Consider the following 25,621-nt stretch of genomic DNA (forward strand, 5'->3'; position numbering starts at 1 on the left):
AACAAATGTTTCTGAAACGACATTTCAGTGGCGAGCACCCAAAGGACTAAAGGCTGGGCAGATATGAGCAAGAACAACGCGGACACCGGGGTTAAAATACCGTAATTCAAACCGACTGGGTGAGAGTGTAAGCAGAGACACCAAAGTAAGGGCTTTTAGCTCTTTAACGTGCACGCGGTGCTCTTGCCAGCTCCCGACGTTCTCGCCCATGCCTGACTGGCCAACGAATCAAATGTCTCTGTGAAAAGGGGCGGTTCCGAGTGCCTGCTACACCCCTCACCTACAGTCCAAAGGCTCTGCGTCGGCACAGGAAGCAGTAGCTTTGTTTCTCGTTTCGCGACCTTTTTACCTATTTCAGTATTTTTCAGTGTTTTGAAGAAGGGACATGGCAGCTTTAAAGCACATTGTGGGCTCAGTCGCCGTGATAACTATACGTAACCCACCCGTGAATGCATTAAGGTAAGTATGATCATTAGCGTTTTTGTGTTAAAGCTCTTGCTTTTGAGGGTTGGCGCTTTGCAGAATTGCCAATCAAATGCGGGATCACAGAATAAAAGTACTGCCTTGGACAATTCCGAATTCATATCATGAAGAGTTTGCTCACTCTGCAGAGCCCAGCACTGTTTTATTTTCAGACCGTTATGTGATCAAGGTTTGCCACGTTCTGTTTCTGAGCTGCGCTGTCTAAAATAATGCACTCAGAAATATTGGGTTAAATGAGTTGACGTTACGCACTGCACTCTGCGTTATGGGTTACCAGCAAAGCCAAGCCCATTATGATACAGCCTCTGGGGTCCACTCCCGACATTTTGCGCCCTATTTGGAATTGCAAGTTGTGCGAAACTGCCGCTCAACCAGAACATTTCCCCAGTTAGATTTCTGCAGGATTCTCCTTGCAGAGGAACCAACTTCCAAATTCGTCAGGGGGGACTGGGCTGACCTCCTGGATATCCAAAGAAGTGAAGTCCCAGGAAATGATTTAGCCTACCCGCAGGGATGTGGAATTCCTATCGCCCGAAGCCCGGGACATCTTGTTTAGGGTCAAGGGCAACAAGTTTTTATGTTTACTTTGTCCTTGGGACAAGTAGGCCCAACCCTCTGCAGCACAAACCCTTTGGCTGTCTGTTTACAGAGAGTGGAACTCTCTGCAGTTGAGGTAATGTGTTTCCAAAAGATAATGCTGTTCCAACTTGTATTTATGGTTCATTATTTGAAATCCTTCATTATTAGGGTGAGTGCTGTAAATAAATGTTTTAAGGTCACACTTCACTACTGATGTTGGTTCCAGTACAAAAAAAAAAAACGTGTATACACGTTGGAAAAGTTTAGGCTATGAGGCTAAGTATAATGCTCCCAGAATGCTCTCTGATTAGATGCAAATGAAGTATCATTTAGTAAAATGTGTTGGTGCATGCTAGTATTTCCCAAAAATATTTCTAATGGAAAATCAGTGTAACCATTTTCAACACGATTATGGCAAGCATGAAAATAAACAAACACTGACAAAGCCAACTGATCTGACATATTTTTATAAGTCTTTTAGTTTCATCAATGCGTGTCTTGTTTTGACAAGGCTTTTGTAACACTTTATTGTTGTGGGAGCTATCAGGCCCTCAACACTGTAACAAACACTGGCAAAAAAAAAACCAAAACGTTTTTGAACTCTAAAAGCACACGTTGCCACCAGTGGCATAACAAAGGCCCCGCAGCCGCTCTCCTGGGGGCCCCTTCAGCACAGCACCTGGCCTGAGTGAGTCTGGAGAGGGGGCTCCTCCATGTTCTTTGCAAAGGGGCACCCTCCAGTTTTGTTACGTCAATGATTGCCACTGTAGTTCCTGACACTGAATAAACTACTTTGTGTGCCAATATGCTCCTTGTGGAAGAGCAGAATGCGATCGCTCACAGTAAAGCCAGCCGAAAGAGAGAGAAATATAAGTTTAATAAAAACGAAATGTTTTGTTAACACCAGACCTAATTAGGGACCAAGACCCACATATAGGTAGCTTTTTGCATGTCGCAAACAGCGACTTTTGCTGTTTGCGGCGTGCAAAAAGCACATTGCGATGCACAAACCCAGTTTTGCCATTCGGTAACCTGGTTACCGAATCGCAAAACGGGTTTGCGACTCGCAATTAGGAAGGGGTGTTCCCTTCCTAATTGCGACTCGCAGTGCAATGTAGGATTGTTTTGTGACCGCGAACGCGGGCGCAAACCAATCGCAGTTTTCACCCATTTCAAATGGGTGCTAACACTTTCGCTAAAGGGAAGGGGTCCCCATGGGACCCCTTCCCCATTGTGAATGTCACTGTAAACATTTTTTCAGAGCAGGCAGTGGTCCTGCGGAACACTGCCTGCTCTGAAAAAATGAAACGAAAACGTTTCATTTTTCGTTTTTGTAATGCATCTCGTTTTCCTTTAAGGAAAACGGACTGCATTACAAATCAAAAAAAAAACAGCTTTATTAAAAAGCAGTCACAGACATGGTGGTCTGCTGTCTCCAGCAGGCCACCATCCCTGTGAGGGCCACCATTCGCAAGGGGGTCGCAAATTGCGACCCACCTCATGATTATTCATGAGGTGGGCATTTGCGAAGCCCTTGCGAATCACAGATGGTGCCATCCTACATTCGGATTTGCGACTCGCAAATTGCGAGTCTCTCTGACTCGTAATTTGCGGGTCGCAAATCTGAACCTACTGACATGTGGCCCCAAATTCTTAAAGTCACAAAAGTGCACCCATGGTATATGTCGTACCCCTATAAAATATTTGTGAACTGTATTTTAGCATGGGTAAATACGATGTGTAGATTTGCTCATGTGAAAATCTATTAAGCATTTGCAAGTTCATTTTCCCTCCAGCCACTTTCTTCCCAACCCTGGAAGAAGTTCTAATTCTGCCATTATCAGGAGTAAATGTCCAACCTTTCTTATTATGGGAAAATATTAGAGAGAAGCTGGTGAAAATCTTTAAAACATGCAGGTTAGTAGGTTTGCAGACTCAAAGGCATTTCAGCCCTGGAACTATTGCTTACTGCTTCCTCCAGCCCCAGTATGCAGATCTGCAGAAAGGTGGAAAAATAAGGAAATTGCTACAGTAGGGATTGAAACTGCAAGTATTCAAGCCCTACTAAGGTAGTAGCCCTGGCATAATCAGAGAGGCTATTATCAGAGCTCTTACATAATGAGATTGCTGCCATAATTTGTCGCCACACTACATGGCACCAAAGGGACAAGTAGATCTTTTTACAGGACAAGTAGATTTGAGAAGCAACCTGTCCCCTGGGCAAGTAGATATTTTAATAAGTTCCACACCCCTGCGGTAAAGTGTAGTGCTCATACAAAAGGACAGGACTATGTTTCCCTAGGAAATGCATATGCGGATCAAGTCGCAAGATTTTGTGCCTTGAACTGTATATTGCTCAGGGATGAATGGAATTTGATAAGTGAGCCAGAGCTCGAACCAGCTGAAGCATTTGCCTTGAAGGTCGTGGATACAATGGATGAACTAAAAGCATTACAGAATAGCGTCAGGGAGGATGAAAGAGCCTCCTGGATTAAGGCACAATGTACAAAGAGAGAAGATGAGTTATGGGTTTCAAATGAGGGAAAGTTTGTTTTACCAAATTGTCTCTTATCGCAGCTAGCGCGGTTCTATCATGGGCAGGCTCACCTAGGGAGAGATGCCATGATAAGATTGTTCAAAACTGATTGGTTTAACCCCAGATTCCGTCAAGTTGCAGAAGCAGTTTGCCATCGATGTGTCATTTGTCAGCAGATGAACCCAGGAAAGGGAACGGTTGTGAACGTGAGCCACATTGGTAGGGCGGGTGGCCCGTTCAGCAGAATGCAGATGGACTTTATTGAGATGCCTGTGCATGGAGGTCTGAAGTATGTGTTGGTGATTGTGTGCATTTTTAGTCACTGGATTGAAGCATACCCCACACGTAGAAATGACAGCCTTACAGTCGCAAAACTATTGTTGAGGGAGTTGATACCACGTTTCGGATTCCCGATCTCTTTAGAATCAGATAGAGGAAGTCACTTCAATAACGAGGTGATAAAGTTACTTTGAGCAGCACTGAACATTGAGCAAAAACTGCATTGTAGCTATCGCCCAGAAGCCTCAGGACAGGTGGAACAGATGAATGGTACACTGAAATCAAGAATGGCGAAAATATGTGCATCGACAAATTTGAAATGGCCTGACGCATTGCCTTTGGTGTTAATGTCAATGAGAAACACCCCTGACAGAAAGACTGGATTGTCCCCGCACGAAATTCTCATGGGCAGGGCCATGAGACTTCCTGCAGTTCCCGCAAACGCGCTTTTGAATATTACAGATGATATGGTGTTAGACTACTGCAAAGGTCTGGCTGACGTGGTTCGCTCTTTCTCTCACCAGGTGGAAGCAACCACCTTGCCACCGATCCAAGGTCCAGGACACACACTGAAAGCAGGTGACTGGGTCGTGATAAAGAAGCATGTGAGGAAGTCGTGTCTGGAACCCCGTTGGAAAGGCCCTTTCCAAGTGATCCTGACAACCACTACCGCTGTGAAGTGTGCGGGAGTTCCCAACTGGATCCACGCCAGTCATACAAAGAAAGTGTTGTGTCCCACAGATGAGGAAGTTGAAGCGCTGAAACTGACAGTTCCTGATAACAAAGTGCCGAGCGCTGAGACAGAGCAAAACAGAACTAGAAGCGAACAGGCAGAAATAGAAGAGAGAGAAATATTCTCTGAGGACGAAACAACAGATTCACTTGGGGAAGACCAAGGAGAAACCTCAGACAGCGACGAAGCAGCTGAAGGTGACAAAGAGCCTGAAGCAGCTGAAGGTAACAAAGAGCCTGAAGCAGCTGAAGGTGACAAAGAGCCTGAAGCAGCTGAAAGTGACAAAGAGCCTGACGAAAGTAACGGTGACAAAGGGCTCGAAAGAGGTGAAGAAGCAGGAGAGCCTGATCAGAGGAGGGCTTTCCCAGAAGCAGACGGTACAGAAAAAGAAAAAGAAAACCTGATTGACTCCCCAGAAAAAGGGGACAAGGCAGAACAGAACGAAACTGTTCAAACTTCCTCAGAAGAGATCGCAGGTCCATCAAGTGGACACAGTGCAAAGAGGAGGCCAAGTATATCACCAGTAAAACTAAGATCTAGAGAAAAGTTGAACGACAGTGAAGGGCCAAGAGTGAAAGAGAAAAGAAAGGAAGTGTCTGTCGTGGTACCAACATCAAGTGAAGAAAAAGGCTTGACCAAAGAGGAAAGTACCAGTGAGGCAGAATCAAAGAGAGATGCAAAATTGAAAAGGAAAAGGATACCAAACAGGAGATATTCCGGTCCAGAATGGGCATATGTGGTCAATGACGATTGGACTGACGAGTTTGTATCTCTTAGCCTCGAGAACGAAGAAGAAGAGATACCAATAGAAAAGAAAAGTTTTATGGACACTATTGACTGAAAAAAAAAAAAAAAAAAAAAAAAAAAGAGAAAAACTGATAAATGACATTGCTTGCTATAATCTAACGTGATACAACCAGCTGAGACATTGCTAAACCGGATGAGACATTTGCTAACTTGATAAGACTTTGATAACTTGATTGACTCTTAAACCCGATTTGAGACAACGTTGAACTGATAAAAGACTGAGTATTGATTGAACTTTGAAAAAAAAAAAAAAGGACTGAGTTATTGCCGAATTGAGACAAATGCTGCTAACCGATAAGTGACTGAGCTCCTGAAGAAGACTGTGTGAACATTGCGCTCGTCCAGCTTTGTAACTAATTGCTAAATCGTTTCTTTTATAAGTGCTTCTAGCTCTCTGATTCTATACAGATCATGACACAAAACAGTAGAGTGAAATATTGTAAATATGCGTGTATAGGCTTGATAACTGCATGTGTACTAATAATAATGATAATAGTGCTTGCAACGCGTGGTAAGGGTGAGGATGAGAAAATTGATGCTTCTACTTTTGCTCCTGTTACTGTCACTGAACTAACCGCATTGAAAAGACTAGAATTAGATGAGAGACACTTGCATGATAAGAAGGAACTTTCGTATAATGTTTTCTATCGCCTACTAACAGAATATGTTGAGACTATGGATGCGAAAGATTATTATGTGTGTACACAGATACCAACATCGGTAACGGAAGGGGTGACTTATCACCACATGCCTCTTACATATGGGATTACATGTAGTATAGTAACTTCTAGATTTTATGGTCAAACTAACATACAGTATTTTTATTCAAATTATGATGTTACCTTTGCATATGTTCCTATAATAGCGCAGCTAAGCCAGATTGCTAAAGATTGGGATGCTAAAATAATGAGGGAATTTTTCGAGCCGATGCAACCTTTTGAAACAGCTCACGCTCATAGGGAAAATCTTACCTGCTCTCTATCTGCAGTAGAAATAAGCTTTTTAGATCGCACAGATGATAGAAGGGCACAAATGAATGCGAAATTAGAAAAGGAGCTAAGTAAGAGGACTTCAGTAGATAATTATGCTTTTGCCGCAATAAAAACACAAGGAAGAATAGCTTTAGATGCTTGGCATGCAGGGAAATTTTGTATATATCGTGGTGAATCTTATTATGATAACATTTTCGTGGGAGCGAGTGAATGTAAACATACATTTATCTTTAAGGCCAAATGGACATTCATGCTGAACGGACTTGACCCTGTCATACCTGGTGTATATTACATTTGTGGGCATAATGCCTATTATCGTCTTCCAAAAGGATGGTGGGGGAGATGTTATTTGGGTATAGTGTTCCCAAAGGTTTATCAACTGGATGACCTATCGGTGATTCCAAAGACGCCTGGATCTCATCGTATCCAGAAAAGAGAGACCGCAGCTGCTGTGGTAGGAGATATATTTGGAGCCATGATTCCTTCATTGGGAGTTGTGTTGAATTCCATCAAAATAAGAAAGCTGTCTACTATAGTGGATAACATGTTGACAAAGTTTTCAGGTGCTATAATCCTGAAGGATGCTGAACTTGCAGCAGAAAGAGCTATGACTCTTCAAAACAGGCTTGCCCTAGACATTCTTTTAGCAAAGGATGGCGGCGTTTGCAAAATGCTTGGTGCGCGTCACTGTTGCACGTATATACCAGACAACAGTGTGAAGATTAAAAAAATGCTTGCAAATCTAACAAAAGAGAGTGCAGACTTGAAGGAATTGAAAGAACCAGGAGTGTGGGAGAAGGTTGGAAAGGGAATTGCTTCAGTGGGAAATTGGCTTGGTAGCATTTGGAATGGAATATTACTAAAAATAATACAGGGAATACTAATAGTACTAATTTGCATTTTTGGGATTTGGGGTATAAAGAGGGGAATACTAATGATCATGGCAAGAATTAAGAGAAGGAAGGAAGAGAAAATGATGAAAAGAATGGCAGAAGAATACAAGGCAAGAACAAGGGGAACTAAAAGGCAGAGAGAACTGACAGAATTTTAATGGAATAAAATTTGTGGGAATAGTTTTGTGTGATGACAAGTAGTCATCAGAGGAGGGATTGATGACGCAGAAAATGAAGGTTTTACATTTATTAGCGCATAAACGTAGTGCTGCAATAATCAAGTGTGACTTTAACCGAACTAATAAAGATTGTACGGGGACAAATGTGCCCTCAGAGTAGTTCGCCAACATTTATAAGCGTGCTTTATATAACGTGATGTATTAGAATTGTACTAATCTGACATAACCGTAAACGTGTGCTATGATTTGCTTGTTTGAAATGTTTTAGCTTAGCATAACTTTAGTGGAGGCTTTGGCCTAGTTGCCTTGTCTCACGGTTTAGATGCTCGTGTTTTTCCAATGTGCTAATAAAACGTGTATTCTTGCTTGAAGCTGTACTTTTCCAGTGAGATCGTTCACATGCTTATCTTTAAGGTTTCCTGCCAGCCTGGCATCTTCTTCTTTGCTCCAAGGTCAATCTGCAGGTGCGGACAATGGAAGCTCTGAAAGTGAGTTAATTGGTAAAATATGTTGCAACTTACGTTCCCGACTCCAAGGATAATGTATGCCTAGGTAGAAGCTTGTGAACTGTTGTTTTTGATTGGACAATTTGAAGCCAACCTATGAACCCTCCAATGGAAGACCCTACTGGATTTGAACTGTTGTTTATTTAAACCTGGTGCACAAGAAGAAAGCGGACATTTTTGCGGCCATTACCCGTTGCAGACATTTTGAGACATTTTGAGCCATAGCAGCCATTTTTTTGACATTACCCATTGCACCTATCGAGAACATTAGACATTGCAGCCATTATGGTCCATCTTGCCGACTTCGTCATTTTGTCATCTCCTACGATGCCAATTGATGTTCAATGAGACTTTGATGCTTTCTCTAATCGAGAGAAAGAGACTTTGAGTAATTTTTGCCCTAGAGACTTTACTTTGATTTGCCCCTTTGCATGAAGTAGTAGTTTTGTCCTTGCCGCTGTGAGGCAATTGCCCCGTCCACCCTGCCCCTTTGCCCCGTCCCATGCTGATCGGAAACCGGTACCTGTGAGACGAAGACTTCCTTGAATGCTGATTGATTTTGGTAAATATGAAAGGGAAATTGTACAATTGCATTGTGTTTCTTTTTAGGTAACCAACTGCTGATTTTTGATAAGAGCCCTAGTTAGGAGTTTTCCAAATTAATGTTGCTAAATTGTTTTTGCATGAAGTCCCACATGCAGATGCTAATTTGAGGTTAGATGAGGATTCATTTGTCGCACGATGCAATTTGAGACCTTGTTATGCTGACTAATGTATGCAATTAGCTCATTACAGATTATAGTTTTAGTGGTTTGCGTTGCTATTATCGAATGCATTTTTATTCAAATGCTGCATAGATTGCATCTTTTTCGCCGTTATGGACAGCTATTAATGTTCATTTACATATATCATTTGGTGTTGAGACACATTTATATCGTGCTAGCTTTGTTAATATAGGGAAATAAATGCATTAACTTTGAATAAACTGGTGTGGTTATTCATGGCCGAAAGGTCATGGTTCGCCGAAATGTTTTCTGGATTAATTGTGAAGTGTTATGTTGATCAGGGCATTGCTTATGTTAGTTATTGATTATTGATTTGATTAAATTGATTACTCTCGGGTGAAGAGAGCCCCACTTGGTCAAAAGATTCATCGACCCAAGAGCGTCCAGATACAGGTAATTTATTAGGTCGGAACGCTCTATCACATTTCTGATTGACTTATTCGTGTGCTACTCTCCCTCGTGGGAAATCTGCATGAATATTGGTTTGTAAAGGTACTCCTGGAAACCTGCAGTTGCCAGAGTATTTTTGACTACAGGGGGTATTGCTGAATCCCCAAAAGTCAGAAAATATACTTCAAACATAGGAAGAGAACTGTGTATGTAGATCCATAACGTTTTGAATCTGGCTCAATGTGATTAGTTCAAGTAACCGTCATTTAATTACTGTTTTACATGGCAACGTATCTCTGTTTTGAATTTTATACTTTATTGCGTAATTAATTAAAATCATTGCAATTACCGTTAAAAGGGAAATGTTAGAACACCATAAAACATTCAATACATTCATGTTTTCTTTACGGTTGATAGACCAGATAAGCCCTATTCGCATGTTGATCGCCATAAGGTGTATAGTCATGCATACCAGATCAGCATTGAGTCACTGACTGGCATATTATACCTGCTCAAAAGGGCTCTAGGTGATAAACATCAGAAAGCGTTGCTGGGTTAATTTTTTGTGCAGAAATTTTAGGACTATTAAAATGTAATTTGTCCAGTCCAAGGGTAGGGTATGAAGAGTAGTTGGTGGAAATGCTACTGCCATTGCTCGTAACCCTGGAGCTGACAGTGTTCATTTCTTATGCCAGCTGATGGCTTGGTCTACCGTCTTGGTTTTTTGTAGCAATATATCTGTTTTTTGAACCAGGTCAGCTTGCAAAGAACTATTACCCTTGAATGCCATTGCCCCGACCCTCCTTCGGCCTCATTTACAGCGGGATGTGTCTAGAATTTACAAATCAGTTTGAACTCGGCACAGCAAGGCTGATAGCAGCATGCTGTTTGAGAAATTGATTGTCCTACATCTTTGTTAAATGTCTGTGTTTGGCTCACAAGGTCACACTGCAAAGCTATTCTGCGTCTGTGTGGAGTCTTTAAAGAAAAGGCATTCACTCATTGGGAAATTGCATATCAGCATCCTATTGATGTGCTTTAAGTTACAGAGGAAGCAATTAAGATGAACATCAACTCACTGCCCTGCATATTCAGAACAGCTAAGTTGATGCTGCTAACCACCAGTGGCTTTGGGAGGGTAAAGCTCCCCTGCTCGCTACAAACCTGGTGCTGTGCATCACAAATCGCCTGCAGGCTGCTGAAGAGTGAGGAGCCGTGCTTGAAGCCATTTAGCTGCTGTACCCCACTTTCACCAACATAGGGCCCATACTGTTCGCAGGACTGCATGAGGCGCCATTCAGCTGGCTCGGATCAGTGCTCCAAGTACGGCTGTGATTCTCATGCTGAGGGGTTAGAAGGTACCCTTCTTCATTAGCAGCTTTCAGTATGAGCCTCGTACCCTTCTGAGGAACTGTGAAATGCTGCTAGTAAAGAAGGGGTTCTCTACAGAGAACCTAGGAAGCCCTGTTTCAAGAATATTACCTCATGGTGCTCACATTTCTGCTCAGTTACAGTGGTTACTAGGAAGCAGAAAGAACCAATGAAGGGATCTGCAGATTAGTCGAGTGCCCGCGATAGTAGTAGATCATTGTTAGAAAATATTCCCAAATGACTCCTGGTTAATTTGAAAAAGAACAACATGAGCAGACGCCACCTGTATGAGTGGCGAGAGCCCGACCGGCCTGTGGACTGCTGCCCATCGAGCCTCTTCCTCACTGAGAGCTGATGCATTTCCAGACATGCTAAAAGTGACTGGCTCCCCCACTACTGTGCTTCGTCCCACCCAGCGAGGGATCGGAAAACAATCACTGTCCAGAAGGTACTCTCCAAAGAGCAGTGTGCGGATTGTAAGTTGCTAGCCAGGCTTCACACTGACCAGTGAAGAGATTTTGAGAGCCATCTTGTCGGGGAAATGTGGACTAGGATAGGCGTTAAGCATTCATCACACACGGTGATGTACAGCATTCATCACACACGGTGATGTACAGCATTCATCACACACGGTGATGTACAGGCAAAATATTCACAGGCAGACTGATAGCTATGTTATAGACACTGATGCCGCATCAAACGGCTAGGTGGAACTAGCATCTTGCAACTTCTTTATATGAATAGAAATCCCCATTGTTTGCAGTCAATAATCTGATATTCCAAAGGGATGGTACACTACAGTTTGGCATCTGTTTTGTTATAGTGAGGAATGGAGCAGAAATGAATCTTAATCTTGTTTTATTTAGGACCTGAACAGTAGTTACACCAAGCATATGATCCTGCTACTGAAACGCTTCTGCCTGAAGTGTACATTTTGATTTCAAACTTTCTTTTCATTCATTCATGCGAAGCTGCTCCTAAAATGCTGGAAGAAATAATGGTTGGCGGTCGATTTCTTCTGAGGAGTCTCTGTGCTGCGGGAAGAAACACATTTTAAGACTGCGAGTGCGCCACACCTTTCAGCATTGTTCTCAGTTATGACTTTCTAGTGCATCATGTCAAGAAGGAGGCCAATAAAAGAGTGACTAAAACCCTCCATTGGACCCATCCCTCAGTGCGCCAGAAGAGCGCACTACTTTACATTCTAGTGGGGTTGGGATAACTGGAGGACTCTCCCTGGGTGGCTTATTTAGTCACAGGTCCTCACATGAGGCAAACCTCTGACAGCCTCAAGGGACAGTCTAAAAATGTCCACATGCACGTCTGGGAATTAAGGAGAACATGGGAGAATGATTGTTGAGCTGAGCCCATTAACGATGTAAGGCTGTTTCCAGGGCAACTATAAGACAGGGAGTTTCTGGATCCTGGCAGATTGTGCGGCCTAACATCAGTCGCGGGGAGATGAGGGTGTGCCAAACAGCTTCTGTTTATTAAAAATACATATGCTGTTCCTCTCTAGAGTACAACTGCCCCGCCTTGCCAGCTGCCCAAATTTTGTCTATCACACATTCCTTTCACAGATGGCATCGCCAGTTCAGCCAGAGTGCTTTCCAGTGGGCCTTGTGTGTTCTTATCCTGCCAGACCAGGGTGTCGGAGTCCCACTTGGAGAATCTCGGATAGTCCGACTGAGACATTTCATTTATCCCTCGTCCTTTGTCTCGGTGCGCTGAGCTTTAGGTCTGCATCGGGCTGCCTGCTGCTTCATCTCCCCTCTGTAGGGGCCAGGCCGGCACAGTCATTCCTCTTCAACTGGCTTAGTAACACTATTGTTGGGCGCCTCACTCCTGCAGTCTCAAGCACCCCGCCAGCAAATGATTCTCTATTGCACTAAGGGCCAGATGTAGCAAGCAGTTTTGCCCATTCTGTGTCTATGGGAAAATGTGTTCGTACATATGGCCCTAAGTTACAAGCACACACCTAACCTGGGTGTATGCTGAGCAACAATAACAAATAATTGAGCTCCACTCAATTTTACTATTTGTGTAATGTCACTCTGCAGCAAGTGTTTAAGTCACAATTCCTGGTGCTGTGCTGTAGATGGGCCAGACATTGACAGTGTTTTAAGATTCCAGTATTTATCCATCCATACCACCCAGTTCATCAACATTTCACAAACTCACAACAAAGATAATTGAGGTGGTGCAGACTTACTGTGGGAAAGAGACCATCGGTAGCCCATAAGCGGGAATCCAAGCCTCGCTGCATATTTATAATTACATATGTATGCACTGCATATTTTCCCTTGGTGGTGTTTGTTGCTAGTGAAGTTCTATCTTTCACTGAGTCCTTTCTCTCTGATAAATTCCAATTGTCAGTACTTTGAATGCTCCATATATCAACCTGATCTCTATTCTTTCATGTCATTCTGTAATTATCCTGTTGGGGATCCCTGCAAACCTCCAAATGTATTCCAGGTTTTCACAGTTTATCAATGGCCAAGTGATGCCTGACTTACTCAAAAAAATATCCTCTCACCAGTCTCTGACACTCTGATAATAACATATGAAAAATTGATCTACCCAGTTCATCAGGGTGGTGTTAATTGTTCTAATCATATCAGCTGGATCAAATAGTAATGTATTGGTATTACCCGCTTTATGAATGGCTGACTTGCCTGTCAATAGTAATGTAGAACAGAACGGCTGCCCCTTTAGTGCCCTAGTCTTCTGTAAGTTTTTACTTGAACGAGGATTCTATGGAGTGACACTTGCCTCCTGGATAAAGAATGCAGTCTTGTGTTTTTGTGAGTCTTTATTTCCCATTGGGTCCATTCATTTCTTGCCTCAATCCAAGGAAGCAGAGGTATTGAGATACAAGTGCTTGACCACTCAGATTGGATTCAGACCACCAACCAAAATTCACAAGTTCAGTCATCAAGTCTGTAAGAAGATTCAGCGCCATCCCGGGGCTGGAAGAGGGCGGTAGACTTTAACTGAACTAAATCTGTAGGGGTGTGTAATGTGAAGACAACCCACTAGAAACTCCTCTAACAAGGTTTCCGTTGTGCGTTCAGCGGAGTGTCTGAAAGTTTCACATTCAAATATCACTCATGATTTGTCTAAATGTTTCTGTTCATTCTACTCAGTTATTCAACGGTACAAGCGACTTTCAGCGTCACACATATGCATTTTTCCCTTTCAGATCACAGCGTGTTAAAGTGTACATGCTCTTGGTAATAATCCAATAAATTTGTGTGACTTCTGTTTAATCCATGCATTGTACAAAATTTATGTGATGCGTGGAGAGAAGAAATGGGATGTTCTAGACGGGGCTCGTTTTTTTATGTGTATTTCTTTGTCTGTTAGTCCACAGGTTCAGGTGTCTCTCATGGAAGTACTGAAGGATGTAACCCTTGATCCCTCTGTAAAAGCTATTGTCCTCTGTGGAGAGAATGGGAAATTTAGTGGAGGTAAATATTTATAACGGACACTTTCAAAATACTGAATATACTCTGTTTTCCATATTAAATTAATTGTACATGTACTGTTGCTTGACATTTCTAGTTTACTTAAGTTGTGGAACCACTAGGTTGAGGAAAAACATACACACTAACTCACTCCCACACCCACCCATCCATCCAACCCAACCCATCCCCACTCCCCGTGAATCACAAACCCAAAATAAAACCCTAATAACAATGGAACATTTTCTGCTCAGCACTTATATATGCTTTGGAGGTATTGAAGTGTGTTTTGCTGGATCATTCTTAAACTCTGAAATATTTTTCTTAGCACCCTCGCACATAGAAATGTTTCAGTTTCTGCCACTTAACAAGTAAAAAAAAAAGTTCTGTTCAAACTCACACATTTTCAATGCTCCTCTTTTTATCCCTGAATACTTCTTGTTTATTTTGTGTGGTTCAGCGTGAATACCAGCTGAAAAATCCAGTTATACACTGCTGTTACACAGCACTGATAAAAGGTGTTTTATTGCAGTGCCACCACTTTGGCATGTGATCACTCTCACAGGGGACCTTTTCAAATAAATTCACTCAAATTATGACCATCAGTAGAGAAGCTCTTGAGCGGAGTGCCATTTTGTAAAAACAAAAAATTGAATACCCATATCAGTGGGACCCAAAGTCTTAAGCGATCTATGGGGTTCCGAAGACGCAAAAAAATTAACAGAGTCATATTGGGGTAAGTGCATAGATAAATTTCTGAGACCTCTAGTATCCACTTTTACCTCTTATCTAAAGGACACATAGGGGGTCATTACGACCCTGGCGGGAGATGGAGAAGAGGCGGTTTTACCGCCAACAGGCTGGCAGTAAAAAATTTGGAATTATGACCATGGCGGTTACCGCCATGGTCATCCGCCACTTCTCCAATCAGACCGCCATGGCGGAGACGACCGCTGGGCTGGAAACTTGGGTCTCCAGCCCGGCGGCCGTCACACTACTGCCGGCTGGATCATGACCCGGCTCACCGCCATGGATTTCATCGGGTTTGGAACCGCCATGAAATCCATGGCAGTAAGCACTATCAGTGCCAGGAAATCCTTCCCTGGCACTGATAGGGGTCTCCCCCACCCCCAACCCCCACCCCCGAGTCTGTCCCCGACACCACCCACCCCCCTTACTACCTCCCAAAGGTGGCAGGACCCCCCTCCCCACCCCTACCCAAGACATCACAACACAGACACACACCCGACACGCATGCAGACACCACCAACATACATTCCCGCGCACACACGAACAAACATGCCAACAGACACAAACACACTCATACACGCACACCCACATTCAGACATACACGCACACATCCCTACAGACATACATACGGACACGCACACATTTCCATTCACACTACACCCCCGCATGCATACACACAGTCACACACCCCCTCTACATACTCACACGCATACACACCCCCATGCACGCACACAACACCCCCCCACAGCCCCTCCCCTAACGGACGCTCAGCTTACCTTGTCCGTTGATCTTCTGGGAGGGGACGGGATCCATTGGGCTGCTCCGCCACCAGCACCCTGTCAACAGAACACCCCCACGCCGAATCACGTAATGTGATTCGGTGGGCGGTGTTCTGTTGACGGGGCGGTGGAGGTGGAGCAACCTCCACTTCCCCGCCGCCCGCCAATATGGCTGCTGGCGGCTCTCCGTCCGGAAAAGGACGGAGGGCTGCCAGCAGTCATAATTCCCAGAGCGGAAAACCGCCACCACTGGCGGACTTCAGCACGACGGTCCATCGGCGGTCTTGTGAAAAGACCGCCGAGGTTGAAATGACCCCCATAATGTCCAAAGTGGATGGTGTAGAATTCAGCTGTAAAAATGAGCTCTTGGTCACAAAGGATATTGAGGCCCTCTACACTATTATATTTCAAAAGTAAGCGATTGAAGCTGTTAACGTTATACTTTCCCATATGGATGATGATGGACCAACTGCTTTCATCTCGCAATGTCTGGAGATTGTGCTGGGAGAGAATTACTTTGAATTAGATGGAGAACTGTTTAAGCAGATGAAAGGGACTAACATGGGAGCATCATGTGCTCCCAGTATGGTAAATATAAACATGGGCCTGTTTGAAGAGAAATATATCTTGAGTGAAATAGCTTCATTCTTTGAAAACATAAAATTAGCCACAACACATTCAATATATTTTCTTCATTTGGCAAACTGAGGAAGACCAGCTAAGCTAGTTTATACAATAGATCAATGTGCAGTACCGATCTGAAGTTTACTCCTAACATTAGTAGGGTCAGAGGGGAATTTTCCGATATTTGGATGCAATGCAATGAACACAGGCTGGAGTTTTCATTCCCAGTGTCAGAAACAAGGGATACCATTTGGTCAATTTCTTTGCCCCTGTAGAAATTGTTACAATCTACATGATTTCATCTATTGCATAAGAAGAAATTAGAGAATGGTTGATTTGTGAACCATGCAAGAGAGCAAAATAGCACAATAGAAGCCTTGTTCCAGGCAAAACAACAGACAGAAAATGACCCGTTGGTCTGTGTTACCAGTCATTCCGATTTAGATCAGAAAATACAACAGATTATTAACTCTTAATAGTACATTCTTAATACCAATGACAAGGAACTAAAATTACCTAGATCTTTATTTGCTTTTTGGAGGAATTATAAACTCGGGGTGAAGTTAGTAAGGTTATAGTTTCCAAAGCAAGATCATTGTTTACAAAAATTGATTTCAGGTACCCCCTTGGTGACTGGAAACAACAAATGCAACATTGTCAGGCCAGTGAATGCTTTATGACTGCTAGCGAACTGACAAATAGAGGCACATATTATTCTTAAGGGAGATAACCAACTGCAGAACACTGAATGTGATCTTTTTGATCATATGTGCAGGCAGGAGAAATGGTGTGAACTTTGCATCTGGTACAGCGAACACAAATCAATAATAAAAAATAAGAAACTACAGGTTCCAATAATATTACAACAGTGTGTTGAGAATAAACATTCGGTGAATACCTTGAAATGAACTATTCTGGTGACGATAGGTCATTGGATGGAATAGATAGTATTCAACATCAGAAAAAGAGGTAACTAATAGTAGTGGATATTTTCCTTCGGGACATGCAAGAGAAGTGTGAATGAAATGATCCCCTTCAAAATGCTATTAAATAGAGTTTCTTCCCCCTGTAAAAATATGTCTTTCTCATCGAGGTGTTCCAGAATTGCTGTCAAGTGACATGAGTATGAGAGCATACCGCTAGATAGTATAAGGTATTCCCTGTATGTAAATATTTGTTACAAGTAGAGTGCTGTATTTACATGTTCTTTTAGATGGAGGACGTTAGTGTATGTCTTTAGGGTTGTACAAAATTGGGGTATTTATATTTATAGACCTCATTATGTACATAGAGCAGAAACTGACGAGCCCTGTGACCTGAGTGGGTTTTTTACATTGGGTATTTTGACCATGTTTGGGTAGGCCGATAAGATAGCCTTGTGAAGTTTTGTTGAGTTCCACCATTTTGGGGGTTGCATCGGATTAGTGTTGGTAGACACGGTGGCCCTTTGTTTCAATTATGGGTTCCTTTGTTAAGATTATGGCCTGCAGGAGCAACTTTACATAATGACTTTATGGTTGTGTCTTTATAGAAGATCCCTGTCTTAGTATTGTGGGGTGGACAATTGAGTTCTTCTAAGATGGCCGCCCCTTTGTTGATGGCCGCAGTACCTGTCGAACCGTTTTCCTCGATAATCTACTTGTATCTGGTTTTCATGTTTCAGGTGGATATGTAAAACAATTGGTGGTATGGTGCTCATTTTTTTGGAGAGCAGAAGTGTACGTGGTCCATGCAGGGTCTAAGTTATACAGATATGGCAGTTACTGCCTATCTAGTCACCCTTAATATACCATTTGTGAGAAAATGGGCTGTAGGGCATATAATTGAATACTACAACGATGGTAACTGTATTGTTCACAATTATGTTATTCGGAGAGCTACCTACATTTACCTTCCAGGTGCCTCTCATTAGTAAGATCTATTGGTATTTATGCAGAGCATCAGGGTAGGGTCTCCCTCCCTTTTGAAGCTGACTTGGGCTATCGTGAGATTTGAACGAAGGACTGAGTGAAGAAGGTATGTCCGTTTTTGCTAATATAAATTCCCCTGTACACAACATGTTGGGTAATACTGGAGGGGATAATTCTCGATGCGGAGAGGCAGATAATGTAGTTAAATATTGGTTGTTTGACGGAAACTGGATGTTGTAGGTGTAACTGCAATTTTCGTTCAGAAGGTTTCTTTGAACGTGGGGTCAGTTATCAAGTAGTAGTGTACGGCAGCACCCGACATGGAGGACTATGCCCTCTAGGGTTTGCAAATACCTAGTCTGTCTGTAGGAGGGTTCACATTTAGCAGCAAAATGTATACCCTGTTGGTATAAAGATTACGGAAAAAAGAGATTGTCATACCTCAGAGTCCCGTCTGTGAGTTTTCCGGTCGGTGGTACGCAAATTATTAGTACATTAGTTGACATTTTTACTGGTTTTGAACTTTGTAGATAGTGTATTCAAGACAATAGGCAAATTTCAGATATCATTCTTTACTAACAGAAGAGAACCTACTATCTTTTCGGCCTGAGCCCATGGGGTTTATGTGCATGCATTGGACTCTGTGTGACACAATGATGTTAGCCATAGGCTGTGTCACCCTGTGCCAGATTGTGGAATGGAAGTGCTGACGTGGGTGAAGGCAAATGACCGGCACTTTAGTTTGGTGTGATGCATATAGTTTTCTGAATGGTAGTTTTGTCTTGTGATATGCAGCTGGGTTGACTCTATTACTGTTAAAACTATTTTTGATATATTGCAGGTGCCAGTCTAAGCCAGGATTAGTATTAATTTGATGTATATATTTGATTGTAGGTTTGCTACCCCTTTCTGGCTGCCTTACACCACGGTGACAATATATATTAGTGACATGAGCAAGGTGATTGGCCATTTGGCTGTGTGGCACCGAAACGTGTGTGCACCAGAAGATGGTCTGAGATACATAAACTATCAAATGTTAGACACAAAAATGTGTTAATTAAAGATATAACTGCAAAGTAATGTTCAGTAACCAGTATTACTTAATGAAAGGTTATAAAGCTGTGCTGTAAAAAAAACCTGAAGTCTGGTGGAGGAAGGGAATCATTACTTGTGTCTGTTTCACTGTTCAGACCCCGGATATGGTGAGTTTATTTTACTTAAATGGATTTATGTGACTGGGTGTGCATGTGGGGGAAATAATTGAAATTTAGATCTGTACATTAAGGGAGGGTAAAGGTTGGTATGTGACCACTGTCATGTGATGTAAATAAATGTACTAAGTTGCATTACAACATAGTAATGGAATGATCAAATGTTGACACAAGAAGGATATGTTAATAGCGTATGTACAAAATATGGATGTATTTTTTTTAACAAAAATATATTTGTGAATAAATAGATGCTTTAGGAAATGTGTTCCATTCTTTTGGCTTTGTTGTGACTAATGCATGGATTATCAGTGGGGATTTATCAGTGCATGAACGAAATAAGGGGTTGGCATGTTCTTATTTTTTTGTTATCACTTCTCCATGTTTACCATTCTGTGCCCAGGAATGGCTGATAATCTGTTGTCTCCCCTGCCTCTTGGGCTGCAGAAAGCTGTGGGATGGGCAAATGCAGAGGATGCATTCACATTGCATACTACTGTCTTCCCGTTCAGCCCCAGGTTTGCACGGTGTGCACAGCACAAACCCACAGTAACATAGACTTGCTGTCCTTGCTGGCATCGACTCTCACAGAGCCTGTGTCAGCACTGTACTGGCTGTGCGCTCTCCCATTCAACACTGTGGCTGAGAGAGAGAGGAAAAGCCCAGAGGAGAGTGTGAGAGAGGAAGGAAAAGACCTAAGGGTGATGACGTCATTTAGCTGGATGAAAGGTATTTCTTTTTTAAACATTTGAGTGGGGCACCCTTTTGCTCCAAGAGACGCACCTCATGGGAAATAACTGCCCATTTCTGGCCCGCAGAGACTATACCTGGGTTTATCACACAGGCTTTCACTAGGGGTTGAGGGAAGGTGGAGGGAGGTGGTAATTTTGGCACAGAGGAGGGTCCCCCAGATAGTAACACAGACCTAGCATGATAGTTTGGCCAGATATGTGGCAAACACCAGTACCTGGGGGGGGAGGGGGGCCTCCAGTCTCTGTTGTCAGTGTCTATGCCCCCCTCCTTTGACAATGGCCTTTCTAAGTGTACTGGGGGCTGTCCTCTGGGATCTGCCTGAGGCAACATGGTTTTTGGGTGGAGACTTTAATAGTGTCTGTAACCCTAAGTCTAAGGGGCACATTATAACATTGGCGGTAATGCCGCGGCGACGGCCGCCAAAAGACCGCCACCGCGGCCAACATCCGTCAGCCAAAATATGACCACGGCCGGATTTCTGCCACAAGAAGGGTGGAAATCCGTCTGTGGCCATACTGGTGGACCGTGTTAAGGTGGCGCTGCTACCACCAGCTGTGCCACAACAGTAGACCACCACGAGCCGTATTATGTCAAATAATACGGCCTGGTGGTGTTCAGCTGGCGGTAGCAGGGCCCCCTCCCATCCCCTGCTGGAAGACCCCCTGGATGCAGGTAAGTCAGGTTTCCGACAGGGGAGGGGGATGCGGGGTGTTGTGTGTGTGTGGGGGTGTGTGCATGAATGTATGAGTGTGTGAGTGAGTGCGAATGTATGTGTAGTGTTGTTTGCGTGTGTGTATGTGTATGTGCATGAGTGAGAATGCGTGTATGAATGGAAATATTAATGCGTGCCAGTATGAATGTGTGTACGGATGCATGCGTGTATGAATGAGTGTATGCCTGTGTGAGTGAGTGTGTGAGTGCATGGTGTGTGCCTGTGAGTGTGCATGTATAGGGGGAGGATTGGAAGGGGGAGCGTGGATGGGGTGGTGGGGGGCATCCGGGGAGTGTAAGTGGGCGTGGGTGGGCCTCCTACCAGTCAGAGGGAAGGAATTCCATGTCACTGGTAGGGCCTACCGCCATGGTTTTCATGGCATTACGAATGCCACTAAAACCATTGCGGTAGGCAGTGTTAAAATGCCGCCGGCGGTACAGTAGCGACAGCCGGGTTAGAGATTGTTATCTCCAGCCCGGCAGCTGCTACCGCCATGGCGGTCAGTATGGTATATTGGCTTCAGCCAACCCGCTAATGTCCTAATGTGGCAGTATGTTCCTCCAACCTGTTGGCAGTACTACTGCCACATTTACACCGACTGCTGGGGTCATAATGACCCCCTAAATCTTTAATCTTTCCTGTGTGCCCCTTGTTGCTGGAGGAGGCCACTCGCCGATGGCCTAATATAGTGGAGGAGGATGTATAGAGGGCACACCACCCGACGTAAAAGGGGTGTACTTTCTACTCAGGAGCTCATTGCTCTTTCTTCCATATAGATTGCCTCCAGATGCCTTGCCGAGAGAGCCATCGAATCCGGAGTGTAAGCTAGATGGCGAGGGGCTGTTCGACAACTGTCCCTTGCGGATGGAGATTATGTGGGGCACCCTGAGCCGCAACAGCTTGGCTACTAAACGAGTGGCTCCTGTGGGAGGAGGAATTCAGGGAGACCTATAAGCAGATGTGCAAGAGGTTCTCCGAGGAGAACCACGGATTGGTTGACTCCTCCGGGATAATGTGGGAGGCTCAGAAGGCCACACTTTGCCGCGATATAGTTAGCTTTTATAAGAGCCAGTCGTCCTGTGCCCACTGGAGAGTAGAAGACCTTGAGACGCGGGTCTCGTCCTGGGGAGGCAGTATTCGGAGACAATGAAGGGGGAATTCCGCTGGGACTCCCTTCACACCGAACTTGTCCTAAAACTGGAACTCACTCTAGAGGCTCGGGAGGCTTGGTTGGCCAATCATGGGGCCTGATTACAACTGTGGAGGAGGGTGTTAATCTGTCCCAAATGTGACGGATATACCACCAGCCGTATTACGAGTCCATTATATCCTACGGAACTCGTAATACGGCTGGTGGTATATCCGTCACATTTGGGACGGATTAACACCCTCCTCCAAAGTTGTAATCAGGCCCATGGTCACATATACCAATGGGGAGATATAGCAAGTAAAACTCTGCACAGACTACACACACCCCGACAGACCGAAGCCCCAGTTATGTTCCTGGAGGGAGCAGGGGCTGCACATATAACTGGTAGCGTGGATATAGCAGATGAGTTTGCGTTGTATTATGCCATTCAGTAGGGGCCCACGCGTTGGGACCCCCCCTGGAGACCTAGAACAATTTGTGGGAGATGTGCCTCTACCCAGATGAGCGGGAGCTTTTGGAGGCGGAAGTCACCTGTGAGGATCTTAGGATATGTTGAGTATCCTAGGGCGGTGTTGGGACAACTCCATGCAGACCCTACAGATTCCTGGCCGAATTTTGGCGCCTGCTTTAGTCCCAGTATGGCCCCCTAATGTTACGATTGTTTAATGAGGTGCTTGGCTGAGGGAAGCTGCCCTGAGATCTACGGGCAGCGGAGATTGTTGTGATCCCAAAGCCGGGCATTGCAGGCACCGAATGTGAAGAGTACAGACCTTTATCTTTGCTTAACTCTGAGGTAAAGATCTGGGCAAGATGGTAGCTATGTGGCTGGCAGGTGTGATTCCTCAGTTGATTCACCCCAATTAAGCTGGTTTTATGCCCCATCTGGATACAAGGGATATTATTTGGAGGGTCTGCAACACTTTAGAACTGAGCCAGATACTGCCCTGTCACCAACCTTTGCTTATGGTTGACTTTCAAAATGCATTCCAGACAGTCGATTGGGATTATATCTTTGCGCTGCTCCACTGTTACGGATTTGGCCCATGCTTCATTGTTATGTTAGCCTGCTGTATACCAACAGCACAAGTGTGTGTTGGGGTTAGAGGGGACTGGGTCCAAATGGTTTTCCATCTAGAGAAGGACATGCTGGGGTGCTCCCTCTCCCCTGTATTATTTGCGCTTGCCATTGAAGCGCTGGTTGCCATTGAACCTGTTCCATGGTTTTCAGTGGTCTGAGGGGGTGAGCCTAGGAGTCCAACTTCCACTCCCTGATTCAGGGACTGATTAGAGATGCGAAATACTGCTCCACTGTGCCACTATCCCTGACGGGGCTCTTGGCCATCTTTAAAATGGTAGGCTCCATAACTATACATGCCTGTTTGCCATTTCCTTGTTCTCTAAAATTAATGCCCTGCTGTGGTCTCTGATGTGGGCCAGGGGGGCTAAGGGGGTTATCATTGAGGTAGTGCTGCCGATCCAGGCTGGCCACCCTGTAATGCTTCTCTAGTACCGGGCAGCTCACCTATTTGTCCTGAATGACTGGTGGAATTACAGATTCGATGATCCAGCTCCTGCCTCGGAAGGGTGGATTATGGGATGTGCAAACCTATCTCACTTGCTTTATGGAGAAGCGCACCCTGCTAACCTACCCTCCGCTACACAGGCCATGTTGAGGTTGTGGACGAACATGCTTAAGGATATGGGATGGGATGGGCTACCAAACTCACACTGAAGACCCCGTTATGGCAAGGGACCCAACTTCAAGGGGTGGCCCTTAGAGGGTTTTCTGCTTGGGACGCCATCGGTATTTCGGTAGTAGGGAATGGCCTACAAGATGGGCTGTTGAAATCCTTTCAAGACCTACAATCAGAATACGATCTCCACCACTCTGAATTTTTCTTATATCTTCAACTCAGACACACACTCCAACCTTATCTACAGACAGTGTGAAATATCCCTGAATACTTCCCCTTAGAGGCCTAATTGCTAATGACTGCCATTAAAGAAGACACAATCTGTCTGAGATATATTGCATGCTCCTTAGGAATGTGCCTGACAATATTAAAATGGTGAGGGAGGCCTGGGAGATGGATTTAGGCCTATTAGTCGATGAGGATTAGCTAGAGGCCGTGACTGCTACAAGAGTCGTGGTGATCGTGTTTCAATATCGACTCATACATTTCAAACTACTACATCGTACATACCTCACTCGGACTCGGTCGAGTAAGATGTGTAAAATGGGGCTAATTTACTTAAACAACTGCTTGCAGTGCAACCACCCGAGGGGAATCTGATACACACTTTCTGGCAGTGCCTTGTTCTCAGTGCCTTTTGGAACCACTTCTTTGGTACCTTGCGAGGGGTACTGGGGTGGGCTGTCCCTAGGGATCCTAAGTTGATCCTGCTGCATGTTACGGGGGGCATTGAAGGAAACGGATACCATAAGGCACTTCTATGGCTAGGTCTGGCAATTGCAAAAAGAGACATAGCACTAGAATGCAAATCAGAGTCAGCTCTGCACACCAGAAAATGGGCTAAAGGCATGGATTATTGTATGGCCCCGGAGCGACTGATTTACCAAGTGCAGGGGTGCCCCCAAAAACATCAACAAATTTGGCAAGGGTGGATGATTTTCAAGACTTCACATGGGAGCCGTGCTCGGCATTACCTTTGTCCCTATATAGGAATCCCCGCAGGGGGAACCCGGCTGTAGGAAACAAGACTCCTACTCCATGATCCTTGCCGATGGGAACAAGGTGTGAACATTCAGATTATTGCCATAATGATGGGAAGCTTGGTATTCTCTGTGATGTAATACTAAATGATGTTTGTATTACATGTAATGCATCTCATGTGGGGAAAGATGGGGAGTTATGAAAAACAATAAAGTTTTGCAAAAAAAAAATGGTTGGGTGAGAATGTATATAATAACCTATGGTAGCAGGGGGGGTTAAAGAATGCGAAGTATTTTTGGATTTAATATTTGGATGGTCGGTGGAAGGGACGAGTAGGTTGGCAGAATGCCAGGTACTTTAAAACACATATTCGTAAAGGGTGAGGGGAAGATCCTCCTATTGGTGGTGAAAGAGGGTGGCAGAGTGCATTTTTTAATTTACCTTTTTATTATTTTTTGGAATAGGAATGAGATATGGCCAGAAGATGGTGGGGTTAGGTGGTAGATTGCAAGGTTCATATAATTTTTAACGTACAAAACAGGTGGTGTATTAAGAGAAATTAGGCTATGTTGTGCATCTGATTAATTGAATCAGCTTTCCAGAGGGAGGAAGTTTGGGGTTGTAGACAATATTACATTGCAGATAATGGTTATCAATGACTTGGAATTTCCACTTAGGAGTTTCAAGTGGCATTCTAGATAACTGTAGCTTTGCTGTCATTGTATTTGAACCGCTGAGTTGTTTTCAGTGCAGAACAACCCTGTTACTGACAGCTAAACACCTATTATCATACAAATTATTTTTTCTCTATTCACTGTTGCACAGTAACATCTTTAGATGTTCCTCTTGACTTTGACTCACTGAAATGATGGTGTTCCACAGTTAACTTCATGTATTGTAATGTTCCCTTTTTTCTCATTTTCATTCACACACAATAAATGTTTTTTTTCATCACTCTTATCCTTGCAGTAATAAGTATTGTAATACGTATTATGTATTCTTTGACCTCATCACTGTGTTTGACACAGTGTGGTAGGGTACTATCCAAGCGCATATGCAGCAC

At 43.9% G+C, this 25,621-nt stretch overlaps 1 protein-coding gene across 2 annotated transcripts in view; it reads left to right on the forward strand.

Moving 5' to 3' along the window:
- The first annotated feature begins 285 nt into the window (after window positions 1–285).
- The window catches only part of LOC138285625 (peroxisomal bifunctional enzyme-like), a 294,796-nt gene continuing 269,460 nt past the window's right edge, over window positions 286–25,621 (forward strand). The window contains exons 1-2 of one of the 2 annotated variants that reach the window (XM_069225812.1): window positions 286–459; window positions 13,900–14,003. In XM_069225812.1, coding sequence (XP_069081913.1) covers window positions 386–459; window positions 13,900–14,003 — 178 coding nt within the window. In that variant the 5' untranslated portion in view covers window positions 286–385. The remainder of the gene's footprint in view (window positions 460–13,899; window positions 14,004–25,621) is intronic. The other variant, XM_069225813.1, reaches the window with a different exon arrangement.

This window comes from Pleurodeles waltl, chromosome 3_1 (assembly GCF_031143425.1).
Source record: "Pleurodeles waltl isolate 20211129_DDA chromosome 3_1, aPleWal1.hap1.20221129, whole genome shotgun sequence".
Lineage (NCBI taxonomy): Eukaryota > Metazoa > Chordata > Amphibia > Caudata > Salamandridae > Pleurodeles > Pleurodeles waltl.